General features: G+C 41.2%; 1 protein-coding gene across 1 annotated transcript; it reads left to right on the top strand.

Moving 5' to 3' along the window:
- The first annotated feature begins 2,052 nt into the window (after nucleotides 1–2,052).
- Nucleotides 2,053–10,527, top strand: LOC130284519 (gamma-crystallin 1-like). The gene is made up of 2 exons (XM_056534939.1): nucleotides 2,053–2,180; nucleotides 10,136–10,527. The coding sequence occupies exons 1-2, from the start codon at nucleotides 2,118–2,120 to the stop codon at nucleotides 10,403–10,405; spliced, it is 333 nt and encodes a 110-aa protein (XP_056390914.1). The 5' UTR covers nucleotides 2,053–2,117; the 3' UTR covers nucleotides 10,406–10,527.
- Nucleotides 10,528–14,574: the final 4,047 nt, after the last annotated feature.

The raw sequence follows: 14,574 nt of genomic DNA, 5'->3' as shown, positions 1-14,574 counted from the left end.
GCCAACTTATCCTTGTTTGTTATACATGTGGGGGAGTGGCTACCTCCATGTTGGCTCTTGCACCCCACCCATCTCTATTAGGTGCTGTATAAGGTGCTGGACATCTCAGACCTTGCAAGCCTCTTAAACTGATTACACAGAGGCATATTCACAGTGTAGGGTCCATCCCAATGAGGTCACCTTATCGTGGTGGGAAGATCCAAACTATTGGGCCGCCAAATTGTGAGCTAAGTACCTAATTTTTGCATTTTTTTGAATTGTAGCAATATAGCATTTCATGTTTCATCTGTATCTTTGTGCTAGCAGTGTGCTGCTGTATTCTCCTGTTAATAGATTTATAACTAGAAATACTTCTAAAAAGTAATGCACAAATATTTAAGTTTTTTGTTTAATAAGAACCAAAATATTTCTGCAATTATATTTGCAAAAAGGCTTTGGGGATATGCAAAAACAAAGATTGCACAAAATGGCTAAATAAGGTACTTACTGGAGGCAAAATAAAACAATGAGGTGTTGCCGCAAGAAGATGGTGGGTGGGGTATTCAGGCCGCTTGCAGAAAGAAAATTCTAGAAGGTGGGTGGTATTTTTGGCCTGTACTGCACATATGCAAAGTCTAAAAACAGATTGTTAAATCCTGAGGAAACCATATGCACATACGTTCTGTACGGTTCCCATTGACTCCCATGTTTAAAAAAACATACACGGTTCTAGTACGGTTTGTCAACTGGACGATTTTGGGTACGGGTAAAATACGGACAAAACCGTATAAAACGCAAAACGGACTAAACCGGATGTGTTTGAAATACGGTTTACAATGTTAAGTCAATGCATACGGTTTTCTATATGGTTCCATACGATTTTTTATTTGAAACCGTATATAGGAACTGTATAGCAACAACGCGTTGTGCATGCACCCTATGCCAGGATTGGCCTAGCACATCTCACTGCCTTCTCCCTGTCAGAGCCAATAAGTGCCATTACTGTGCGCGTGCACAGTAATCTCCATGAGCTTTGTGTGCTGCGTTGTCTGCTCTTCCCCTCTGCACTCCAGACAGCAGAGGGGAGAAGCTGAGGAAAATGTCATCAGTGTGTCTGTAGTCGGGTTATCTGCTTCTCTACTATGAACTCCAAATGGGGAGAAGCAGCAGAATTAGACAGTATGAGACACAGAAAACTTTATAAGTGTGTGCAGGGCTGCCATCAGAAATTCCGGGGCCCCTTACACAGCTCATGGCCTGAATCCCCCCCCCCTTTTCTCCCCGTGGCACACGCTGGATATTATTATAGAATCGGGCTCAGAAACGTAAAATAATACCTCCACCTCAGGGAAACATATCACTCCTGCAGTGACTAAATAATATCATCATACTGTAAGGAAATAAATACACAGACCAGAATCTCTAATAACACCACAATACAACTACACCACTACCATTACCACTGATATGATTATGCCCCCTTACATTGCCCCCATGGAATATGCCCCCTTACATTGCCCCATAGATTCTTATGCTCCTTTACATTGGCCCCATAGATTATTATGCCCCCTTATATTGCCCCATAAATGATGCCCCCTTACATTGCCCTCATAGATTATTATGCCCCATTACATTGCCCCCTTGGATTCATATGCCCCCTTACATTGCCCCCATAGATTATGCCCCCTTACATTTCCCCCCATAGATTATGCCCCCTTACATTGCCCCATAGATCATGATGCCCCTTTAAATTGCCCCATAGATTATGCCCCCTTACATTGCCCCCCATAGATCATGCCCCCTTACATTGCCCAATAGATCATTATGCCCCATTACATTGCCCCCATAGATTATGCCCCCTTACATTGCCCCGTAGATCATTATGCCCCCTTACATAAATCTTTATTACAGTGGCTGTATGCAGGGTCTGTGCGGTGGCGACATCTTTTTTTTTTTCATGTTGTTTACAGCACAGGGAGGGCTGGGGACATGTGTGTGGATGGCTGGGGGCGTGCATTAAGGGCGGCTACCAGCAATGCTGGGACGCCCACATAGCAAGAGAGACCTGTGTGACTTGTAGTAGCAGAGCAGCGCACGGCAGGTAGGAAGACAGAAGTTCAGCATACCTGAGAGCTGTGATGGGAGAGCCCCTGGGACCAAAGGACCATGGAATTCTGGCAGGAACAGGTCAAAATGACAAGGTAAAGATAAAACAGCACTTAGACCATTTTTATTTTTTGTTGTGATTTAGTGGCCATCTCGTCTAACAGAGAGAGGAGGAGCTCTTAGCTTCAGCTATTTTGAACGGTGTCTTATCTATACACTGGTGTCACCTTTCAATGTAATATTGCACAGATCACTTGAAAGACAAAACAGGAAGTCTGAGCTCAGTTTTAGGCTATTCTCATACAGGGTATTTTTAAGTTGCTCCCATTTTTGCAAAATGAATATGTTCTTTGTAAGTCTAAGAGAAAGTGGTTATCTCTGCACAGTATATAAGAAATGTAGAATAGCCTTAATACATTGCAACCATAAACCTCAAGGCCAATATCAGATAAACTGAAATATGATGGATATGAATGAACCGTGCTTCAAATGTATGATGAAAAATATTAAAAAAATTAAAATACATATAATAATCAAAATAATATTAATAAAAAACCTCCTTTCACAGGTCCCTTATGAGGAGGTAAATGTAATATATATGAGAGAATAATCAATTGATTATATTATATTTGAAGCAACATATCTGTCTAACTACATCTGTCTGGTAAATATATATTCACCATTTGTTGACTAATGCATGGACTTGGGTATATATGCCCGTGCTGCTTAACCCCTTAACGACAATGGACGTAAATGTACGTCATGGTGACGAGGTACTTAGCGCACCATGACATACATTTACGCGCCGCCATGATCCCAAGCACTGGAGCGGTGCTCGCGTCATGCCCGGCAGGTCCCGGCTGCTATCATCAGCCAGGGACAAGCCGGTAATGGCGGACATCGGCGATCGCGCGGATGTCCACCATTAACCCCTCAGATGCCGTGATCAATACAGATCACGGCATCTGCGGCAGTGCGGTACTTTGAATGGATGATCGCATCACCCGCAGCTGTCTCCCGGGGTCTTCGGCTCTGGTCTGAGATCGAGCAGATCAGAGCAGAAGATGACCGATAATTCTGAGAAGTGCTATGTCCTATACATAGCACTGAACAGTATTAGCAATCAACTGATTGCTATGAATAGTCTCCTATGGGGACATAAAAAGTGTACAAAAAAGTAAAAAAATGTAAAATAAAAAAGTAAAAAAATGTGAAAAATCCCCTCCCCCAATAAAACAGTAAAATGTCAGTTTTTCCCATTTTACCTCCCAAAAAGCGTTAAAAAAATAATGAATACACATATTTGGTATCACCACATGCATAAAAGTCTGAACTATTAAAATATATTGTTAATTATCCCGTATGGTGAACGGCGTAAACGTAATTTTTTTTAAAAAAAGTCAAAAATGGCTGCTTTTTTGTCACATTTTATTCCCAAAAAAATTTATAAAAAATTAATAAAAAGTTAAACCTAAGCAAAAGTGGTACTGATAAAAACTTCAGATCATTTCGCAAAAAATGAGTCCTCATACCGCCCCATATATGGAAAAATTAGAAAGTTATAGGTGGTCAAATTAGGGCTATTACAAACATACTAATTTTGTTAAAATGGTTTGATATTTTTTTTAAGCGGTACAATTATAGAAAAGCATATAACATGGGTATCATTTTAATCGTATTGACCCACAGAATAAAGGAAGCATGTCATTTTTACCAGAAAGTATACAGCGTGAAAACAAAACCTTCCAGAATTATACTAAATTGCGGTTTTCTTTTCAATTTTCCCACATAAATTATATTTGTTTGGTTGCGCTGTACATTTTATGGTGAAATAAGTGATGTAATTACAAAGTACAATTGGTAACGCAAAAAAACAAGCCCTCATATGGGTCTGTGGATTAAAATATAAGAGAGTTATGATTTTTAGAAGGCGAGGAGGAAAAAACGAAAATGCAAAAATAAAATTGATCTGCTCCTTAAGGGGTTAAACTTGCAGACTGTGAGATTATTATTATTCTGAACCAGCAAATGCCGGACTAATAAATTATATAACAATATATGCAGTGGAGTGATTTTAATATAATCAACTGATTATTATGTCATATATATTACATTTACTAAAAGAGACATGAGCCGTGCAGCACTCACCAGGTATTGCAGCTTGAACGTCACTTTATTGGCAGGGATTACAGCAACATAAGGGAGGAGAGGAGAACGCGAGCTCCGTGGAGCTCGTGGGTTACGGGTTACGTTTCTCGGGTGTCCGCTTGGTCACGCCCACTCCAACTGCCGGCACAGCATCGGAATAAGAAACCTATAGTACTGAGTCAGCGGTCAGCTGACGGACAGCGCGTTGCTAGGCAATGTGACGCCCTCGGACCGGACTGATCAGCATCGCGGAGACTGCCTCTAGATGAGTCGCGGTTGCGCTGCCGGGCCTGACAAATGAGGAACAAGGACAACATACCTGTGCACCACAGAACATTAGAAAAGAAGCAAAAAGGTAAGTAAAAAAATATAAACAACAAGGGAAAAAGAGGGGATACATTAGAAACTAGTCATTATCAATGTTGCAGTCTTCTGTTATTCCAAAAATACATTGAACTCATTCCGCTCATTAAATCCTAGGGCTTCCGTGGCGTCAGTCACTGAGATCCATCTGGCTTCACACTTCAGGAGGTCTTTATGCTTGTCCGAACCTGGGCTTGCTTGCTTGATGTGGGCTATCCCAAAGAATGTCAGTACATCTGGGCAACCCTGGTGTACTTCATGTAGATGGGTAGCGAGTCTTGGAACACCCTGTCCTAGTCTGGAGAGCCTTCTGTGTTCCCTGAATCTTATGAACATGGAGCGTGTAGTGGACCCGATGTAGAAAAATTCACAAGGGCACTTTATGCAGTACACAATGTACTGTGTCCTGCAGGTGATGAATTCAGGGGCATACACGCTATTACCACCAATTTTTCCGCACCTATGGTTCCCTTCTGGGCCATCTTTGTCCAGCCATGTGGGTTTCTTCAAATTGCCAGACGTGAAGGAACTCCTCACAAGTTCATTTTTTAATGTCAGTGTTTTTCTGTTGGCAATTATTGGTTTGTTCTTAGCAATTTCAGCTAACTGTGGGTCTGTTTCTATAAAATGCCAAAGTCTGTATATAGCCTTTTTGATAATATCCGTCATCGTACTATACTTGAAGGAAAAGGTAAATCTTTTTTTTCTCTTCATGTTTTTTTTTGTTTTTTTGTATCAATTCTGTCCTTTGTTTCATTTCTGTTTTTTTCAACGCCATTCCGAAGGCTTTGAAAAAAACAGAAATGAAACAAAGGACAGAATTGATACAAAAAACAAAAAAACAGGAAGAGAAAAAAAGATTTACCTTTTCTTTAGAGTATAGTACCATGACGGATATTATCAGAAAGGCTATATACAGACATTGGCATTTTATAGAAACAGACCCACAGTTAGCTGAAATTGCTAAGAACAAACCAATAATCGCCAACAGGAAAACACGGACATTAAAAAATGAACTTGTGAGGAGTTACTTCATGTCTGGCAATTTGAAGAAACCCACATGGCTGGACAAAGATGGCCCAGAAGGGAACCATAGGTGCAGCCATTGCACCCTGTGCAAGTTCCTCCAACCAGGGAAAAACTTTAAAATTTGTGGTAATAGCGTGTATGTCCCTGAATTCATCACCTGCAGGACACAGTACGTTGTGTACTGCATAAAGTGCCCTTGTGAATTTTTCTACATCGGGTCCACTACACGCTCCATGTTCATAAGATTCAGGGAACACAGAAGGATCTCCAGACTAGGACAGGGTGTTCCAAGACTTGCTACCCATCTACATGAAGTACACCAGGGTTGCCCAGATGTACTGACATTCTTTGGGATAGCCCACATCAAGTAAGCAACCCAGGTTCGGACAAGCATAAAGACCTCCTGAAGTGTGAAGCCAGATGGATCTCAGTGACTGACGCCACGGGAGCCCTGGGATTTAATGAGCGGAATGAGCTCAATGTATTTTTGGAATAACAGAAGACTGCAACATTGATAATGACTTGTTTCTAATGTATCCCCTCTTTTTCCCTTGTTGTTTATATTTTTTACTTACCTTGTTGCTTCTTTTCTAATGTTCTGTTGTGCACAGGTATGTTGTCCTTGTTCCTCATTTGTCAGGCCCGGCAGCGCAACCGTGACTCAACTAGAGGCAATCTCCGCCGATGAAGATCAGTCCGGGCCGAGAGCATCATGTTGCCTAGCAACGCGCTGTCCGTCAGATGACCGCTGACACGGTACTATAGGTTTCTTATTCCGGTGCTGTGCCGGCAGTTGGAGTGGGCGTGACCAAGCGGACACCCGCAAAACGTAACCCGTAACCCACGAGCTCCACAGAGCTCGCGTTCTCCTCTCCTCCCTTATATTGCTGTAATCCCTGCCAATAAAGTGACGTTCAAGCTGCAATACCTGGTGAGTGCTGCACGGCTCATTTCTCTTTTAGTGTGTACAACTGACTTTCTAGTGAAACAGCACCCCAGAACGTCTGAATATATACTGTTTTTTCGCCACCACCTGCTACTCTACCACTGTACTGAAACGGAGTGTCGGATGCTATGTTTTCGCTACTAGTGTATTATATATATATTACATTTGCCTCCTCACAAGGGCCCTTTGAAAGGAGGTTTTTATTAATATTATTTAGATTATTATATGTATTTCAATAAATTTTATATTTTTTCATCATAAATTTGAAGCACGATTCATTCATATCCATAATGTATCCGTTTATCTGATATTGGCCTTGAGATTTCTGGTTACATTTTTCTTCCCTTTACAAATTTATTTCACACCTAAGGTGTAGGTGTCCAATCATATTACACCTCGGCCAATTAACCCCTTAACGACCACGGACGTAAATGTATGTCCTGGTTTGGCGGGACTTCGCACACCAGGACGTACATTTACGTCCTGTGTATGACCGCGAGCATAGGAACGGTGCTCTCGTCATACATGGGAGGTTCCAGCTGCTAGCAGCAGCCGGGGACCCGCCGGTAAGGGTTGACATCCGCAATCGCGTGGATGTCCACCATTAACCCCTCAGATGCTGTGATCAATACAGATCACGGCATCTGCAGCAGTGCGGTAGTTTGTATGGATGATCGGATAGCCCGCAGCGCTGCCACAGCGATCCGATCATCCAGCATGGTGGCCAGAGGTCCCCTCACCTGGCTATGGCCATCTCCCGGGGTCTTCTGCTTTGGTCTGAGATCGAGCAGACCAGAGCAGAAGATACCGGATAATACTGATCAGTGCTATGTCCTATACATAGCACTGAACAGTATGAGTAATCTAAGGATTGCTATAGATATTCCCCTACGGGGACATAAAAAGTGTTAAAAAAAAGTATATATATTTTTTTTAAGTGAAAAATCCCCTTGCCCAATAAAAATGAAAATTGTCAGTTTTTCCCATTTTACCCCCAAAAAGCATAATTTTTTTTTTGTCAAAATATAATGTTAAATATCCTGTACGGTGAATGGCATAAGCGTAAAAATTAAAAAGTCCAAAAAATGCAGCTTTTTTGTCACATTTTATTTAAAAAAAATGTAAATAAAAAATGATCTAAAAGTTTTATATATGCAAATGTGGTATCAATAAAAAGTACAGATGACACCGCAAAAAATGAGCCCTCATACCGCCCTATATATGGAAAAATGAAAAAGTTATAGGTGGTCAAATAAGGCAATTTTAGATCACTGATTTTGTACAAAAAGTTTTAGATTTTTTTTTTAAGCGCTAGAAAAATATAAAAGTATCTAGCCATGGGTATCATTTTAATCGTATTGACCCACAGAATAAAGAACACTAGTCATTTTTACCGTAAAAAGTATAGTGTGAAAACAAAACCCTCCAAAATGTGCAAAATTGTGGTTTTTACTAAAATTTGCTCCCTAAAAAAAACTTTTTGGGGGTTCGCAGTACATTTTATGGAAAAATGAGAGGTTTCATTACAAAGTACAATTGTTCACACAAAAAACAAGCCCTTATATGGGTCTGTAGTTGGAAATATAAAGGCGTTATGGATTTTAGAAGGCGAGGAGGAAAAAATGAAAACCCAAAAATAAAATTGGCCTGGTCCTTAAGGTTAAAATGGGCTTGGTCCTTAAGGGGTTAAGGACCAGGCCCATTTTGGCTGTAAGGGACCAGAGCAATTTTATTTTTGCATTTTCGTTTTTTCCTCCTAACCTTCTAAAAAGCATAACTCTTTTATATTTTCACCCACAGACCCATATGAGGGCTTGTTTTTTTGCGTCATCAACTGTACTTTGTAATTACATCACTTATTTTATCATAAAATGTACGGTGCAACCAAACAAATATTATTTATGTGGGAAAATTGAAAAGAAAACTGCAACTAAGCAAATTTTGGAAGGCATTGTTTTCACGCTGTACACTTTCCGGTAAAAATTACATGTTTTCTTTATTCTGTGGGTCAATGCAATTAAAATGATACCCATGTTATATGCTTTTCTATAATTGTACCACTTAAAAAAAAATATCAAACCATTTTAACAAAATTTGTATGTTTGAAATTGCTCTATTTTGACCACCTATAACTTTCAAATTTTTCCGTATATGGGGTGGTATGAGGGCTCATTTTTTGTACCATGATCTGTAGTTTTTATCAGTACCACTTTTGCTTAGGTTTAACTTTTTATAAATTTTGTATAAATTTGTTTTTGGAATAAAATGTGACAAAAGAGCAGCAATTTTGGACTATTAAAATTTTATTTACATTTACGCCGTTCACCGTATGGGATAATTAACAATATAGTTTAATAGTTCAGACTTTTACGCACACGGCGATACCAAATATGTGTATTAATAATTTTTTTATTAATCGCCGGCCGAGTCGGGACTTCGCTGCGGCCGGTGATTGGCTGAGTGCAGTATGACTTGCCGACCACCGGCAACCAGGAAGAGTTTCGAGGCAGAGGCCGGAGCCGGTTACCAGAGGAACCAGGGGAGTGAAGGAAGGTGTGCACCTATTAATTTTTTTACTGCCGGGTGGATGGCGGGCCATTTTCCTATTCCGGAGTTCTCCTTTGATGGCGGACATCTGCGCGATCGTGAATGTCCGCCATTACCGGCGGGTGCCTGGCTGCTGATAGCAGCCGGGACCCGACGCGCATGACGCGAGCACCGGTCCGGCGCTCGTGGTCATGGCGGCGCGTAATTATACGTCATGGTGCATTAAGTACCACGGCACCATGACGTACATTTACGTCCATTGTCATAGTTACATAGTTAGTACGGTCGAAAAAAGACATATGTCCATCAAGTTCAACCAGGGAATTAAGGGGTATGGGTGTGGCGCGATATTGGGGAAGGGATGGGATTTTATATTTCTTCATAAGCATTAATGTTATTTTGTTCCAGGAATGTATCTAATCCTGTTTTAAAGCTGTTAATTGTTCCTGCTGTGACCAGTTCCTGAGGTAGACAGTTCCATAAATTCACAGTCCTCACGGTAAAGAAGGCGTGTCGCCCCTTGAGACTAAACTTTTTCTTCTCCAGACGGAGGGAGTGCCCCCTCGTCCTTTGGGGGGGTTTAACCTGGAACAGTTTTTCTCCATATTTTTTGTATGGGCCATTAATATACTTATATACGTTTATCATATCCCCCCTTAAACGTCTCTTCTCAAGACTAAACAATTGTAACTCCTTTAATCGCTCCTCATAGCTAAGATGATCCATGCCCCATATTAGTTTAGTCGCGCGTCTCTGCACCCTTTCCAGCTCCACAGTGTCCCTTTTATGTACAGGTTACCAAAACTGAACGGCATATTCCAGGTGAGGCCGTACCAATGCTTTATAAAGGGGGAGTATTATGTCCCTGTCCCTTGAGTCCATGCCTCTTTTGATACATGACAATATCCTGCCGGCTTTGGAAGCAGCAGCCTGACATTGCATGCTAAGGGGTTAATTGTGAGCTGCATTTAACATTATTTTAATTCTTTTTTTCATAATAACCTTGTTTCCTTACAGCCTTGTGAATCCTTTAGATTGAGGATCTATGAAAAGGAAGAATTTAGGGGCCAGATGATGGAGTTCACTAAAGACTGCCCTCAAGTCAATGAAAAATTCGCCCATCATGAAATTCCCTCCTGCAATGTTCTTGAAGGGCACTGGATCTTCTATGAGCAACCAAACTACAGAGGACGTCAGTATTACCTGAGACCAGGAGAGTACAGGAGATGCACTGAATGGAAAGCTGAAACCCCAAGAGTTGATTCTTTCAAGAGACTTCACGAATAATTTTAAACATATTTAATGTAATATGTTAGAAAACACCAGTAAAGTGTAAAACAATTACAAAATATACTGTGATATTACATTATGTTAATTATATTGTATATGTAAAATGTGCAAGTTATAAAAGAGCAAAGTAAAGTCATAAATAGCAATTCAGAGATTTATTTTCCACAATATACAGTAAATAGAATGGGCATGGTAGAAAATGGGTGGGATAATGCTCACCTACTGTCTTTAATAAAAATCTATATTTTCTGTCATTAAAAATAGGAAAATCTCCAATTTTATTACAAGACGAGGAGGCTCACATTATGCTTGTTTAACCTCTTAAGGACCCATGACGTATGCGTACGTTATGAGTCCGCTCCCGATCTATAACATCGGGCCCGGCCTCTAACAATGACCGAGACCCGTGGCTAACAGCGCGCAGCATTGATCGCGGTGCAGTGCACTATTAACCCTTTAGACGCGGCGTTCAAAGTTGAACGCCGCGTCTAAAGTGATGGTGAAAGCATGCCGGTTAGCTCAAGGAGCTGTTCGGGATAGCCACGGTGAAATCGCGGCATCCTGAACAGCTTACAAGACAGCCTGAGAATCCCTACCTGCCTCCTCGCTGTCCGATCGCCGAATGACTGCTCAGTACCTGAGATCCAGGCACGAGCAGTCAAGCGGCAAAATCATCGATCAGTGGTTTCTTATGAGAAACCACTGATCAATGTGAATGATCAGTGTGTGCAGTGTTATAGGTCCCTATGGGAGCTATAACACTGCAAAAAAAAAGTGAAAAAAAAGTGAATAAAGATCATTTAACACCTCCCCTTTTAAAAGTTTGAATCACCCCCCTTTTCCCATAAAAAAAACTGTGTAAATAAAAATAAACATATATGGAATCGCCGCATGCGGAAATGTCCGAATTATAAAAAGATATCCTTAATCAAACTGCGCGGTCAATGACGTACGCGCAAAAAAAGTCCAAAATAGTGCATTTTTGGTCACTTTTTATATCATGAAAAAATGAATAAAATCAATAAATCCTATCAATGCACCTAAAGAATAAAGATAAGGTGTCATTTTTACCGAAAAATGTACTACGTAGAAATGGAAGCCCACAAAAGTTACAAAACAGCGTTTTTTTCCGTTTCGCCGTAGATTTTTGGGTAAAATGACTGAAATAATTAAAAAGCAGAATTGGTGGCGCAAAAAATAAGCCATCATATGGATTTTTAGGTGCAAAATTGAAAGAGTTATGATTTTTTAAAGGTAAGGAGGAAAAAACAAAAATGCAAAAACTGAAAAACCCCTGGTCCTTAAGGGGTTAAAGCTAATTAATGATACAATAGTATATAATATTTTAGAATAAAACCATAGAAACACGTGGTTCTGGTCTGAAATAAAACGTTTAAAATGTGGATTCTGAAGGCCAATTGGCGGTCTTCAGAATGTCTGTTAAAGAACCTACTGACTGACTAACTTTAGTAGACATTGCACTTCTGGTGGAATGAGCCCCAATAAGGGAAATGTCTATGCCAACTAAAAACATGGTTTGTCTAATCCATCTAGCTAAAGTGGGTGAAGAGAATAGTAAGTTAGGTTTACAGAAAGAGATAATTAATTGAGAATTGGAACGACCTCTAAGAGATTCCGTTCTTTGTTTGTACGTTTTTAAGCAACGAATAACACAAAGATTTTCTTGTTGGGGAAAATTTGGATTAAAGACAGTATGTAGATTAGTTTTGGTACGTCTGTAAATATGAAGAATAACACCTTGTGGTGAAAAATGTCTATGAGATATGTCTAATGCACAGATTTCAGAAACCCTTTTGAAAGAAATGAGAAACAACAACATAGTGAGTTTGAAAGACAATAGTTTCAGAGGAAGAGATTCATTGTCTCCCCACGAAACCATTAAATCCAAAACTAAAGATACATCCAAAGAGGAATTATATTTAGGTAACGGCAATCTTCTAAATTTCATACCTTTCAATAATTTGCATATCAGAGGATGTTTACCCAAGGGTAATGAATGAATCGGGGCATGGTAAAAGGATATGGCAGAACGATATTGTCAGGATTGGCGTGGACCATGTCGGTGGAGCGGTTCTAAGTTGCTACTGGTTTTCACCAGAGCCCGCCGCAAAGCGGGATGGTCTTGCAGCAGCGGTATCAACCAGGTCGTATCCACCGGCAACAGCTCAACCTCTCTGACTGCTGAGATAGGCGCGGTACAAGGGATTAGACAAGAGCAGGGTCGGACGTAGCAGAAGGTCAGGGCAGGCAGCAAGGATCGTAGTCAGGGGCAACGGCAAGAGGTCTGGAACACTGGCTAGGGATACACAAGGAACGCTTTCACTGGCACAATGGCAACAAGATCCGGCAAGGAAGTGCAGGGGAAGTGAGGTAATATAGGGAAGTGCACAGGTGAACACACTAATTAAAAACCATGCGCCAATCATGGCGCACCGGCCCTTTAAATCGCAAAGAACTGGCGCGCGCGCCCTAGGGAGCGGGGCCGCGCGCGCCGGGACAGCACAGACGGGGAGCGAGTCTGGTAAGCGGGTCGGGATGCGCACCGCGAGCGGGCGCGTCCCGCATCGCAAATCGCATCCCGGCTGGGGACATTATCGCAGCGCACCCGGTCAGTGGGTCTGACCGGGGCGCTGCGAACAGGAGAACGCTGTGAGTGCTCCGGGGAGGAGCGGGGACCCGGAGCGCTCGGCGTAACAGATATACATTTATGGATCTATACGCTTTACCTGAATTGAAGGAATGTGAAAGAAAATTCAAAACTTGATTTAAAGGTACATGTATGGGATCCAATGGCCGTTGTAAGCACCAATTAGACCAAATTTTCCAGGCTGATCCGTAAGCTGATCTGGTACCTGGAGCCACGCATCTGAGAGGATGTCTCTAATTGATTGAGAAACATCGAGGTTAGAGTCTGATCCCCCAAAATGAACCGAGCAACTAGAGACAGGAGACCTGATACTATTAGAGGATGAGGAATCTCGGATGGATCTAGAAGAAGGAATTGATGGATTGGAAGAATGCGTGGGAAATCTATTAAAGGGGTACTCCCGTGGAAAACTTTTTTTTTTATCAACTGGTGCCAGAAAGTTAAACAGATTTGTAAAATACTTCTATTAAAAAATCTTAATCCTTCCAGTACTTTTTAGGGGCTGTATACTACAGAGGAAATGGTTTTCTTTTTGGATTCCTCTTATGTCACGACCACAGTGCTCTCTGCTGACCTCCGCTGTCCTTTTTAGGAACTGTCCAGAGCAGCATATGTTTGCTATAGGGATTTTCTCCTGCTTTGGACAGTTCCTAAAATGGACAGCAGAGGTCAGCAGAGAGCATCGTGGTTGTGACATAAGAGAAATCCAAAAAGAAAAACATTTCCTCTGTAGCATACAGCCCCTAAAAAGTACTGGAATGATTAAGATTTTTTAATAGAAGTAATTTACAAATCTGTTTAACTTTCTGGCACCAGTTGATCTAAAAAAAAAAAAAAGTTTTCCACCGGAGTACCCCTTTAACATCCCTAGAATCTGCGGGAACCAAGTTTGGGTTGGCCATAATGGAGTTATCAATATCAAAGTGGATTTCTGGGTTCTGGTCAGTAAGAGTGGCCTCGGGATTAGAGTGAATAGTGGAAAGGAGTATAGATTTCCTGAGGGCCAAAATTGAATTAGGGCATCTTTACATAAGGATTCTGGATCCGGATGCCAACTGTAGATTCAGTCAGGATGCAAATAGATCTACATGTATGGGACCCCATGGATAATTGAGTTGTTGGAAGATCAAAGCATCTCATTTCCAATCGCTGTTGTCAATTAGGAAATGAGAGTTCCAATCTGCTATGGAGTTGGATATACCTGGCAGATATTCTGTCTTCAGGTTAATGTCTTTGTCCAGACAAAAATGCCCAAATTCTTTTGTGAAGTTGGCCAATAATTTCGATCTGGTGCCTCCTAAACGATTGATGTATTGTACTGCGGAAATATTGTCCATCCGCAGTAGGTCACAACAATGAGACATTTCTTTGGTGAAATATTTGAGGGCAAAGAAACCTGCCAGAAGTTCCAAGCAATTTATGTGGAGAAGAGATTCTCGTTCTTACCATTTCTCTCTGGTGGAACAGGAGCTGCAATGGGCTCCCCAGCCTAGAAGAC

This window comes from Hyla sarda, chromosome 8 (genome assembly GCF_029499605.1).
Source record: "Hyla sarda isolate aHylSar1 chromosome 8, aHylSar1.hap1, whole genome shotgun sequence".
In the NCBI taxonomy this organism is placed as follows: Eukaryota; Metazoa; Chordata; class Amphibia; order Anura; family Hylidae; genus Hyla; species Hyla sarda.
This window is presented reverse-complemented; position numbering and strand designations above follow the sequence as displayed.

Coding starts and splice junctions, on each gene's coding strand:
- LOC130284519 (XM_056534939.1), top strand. CDS start 2,118: ATGGGAGAGCCCCTGGGACCAAAGGACCATGGAATTCTGGCAGGAACA. Junction 2,181..10,135: donor GAACAGGTCAAAATGACAAG/GTAAAGATAAAA, acceptor GTTTCCTTACAG/CCTTGTGAATCCTTTAGATT.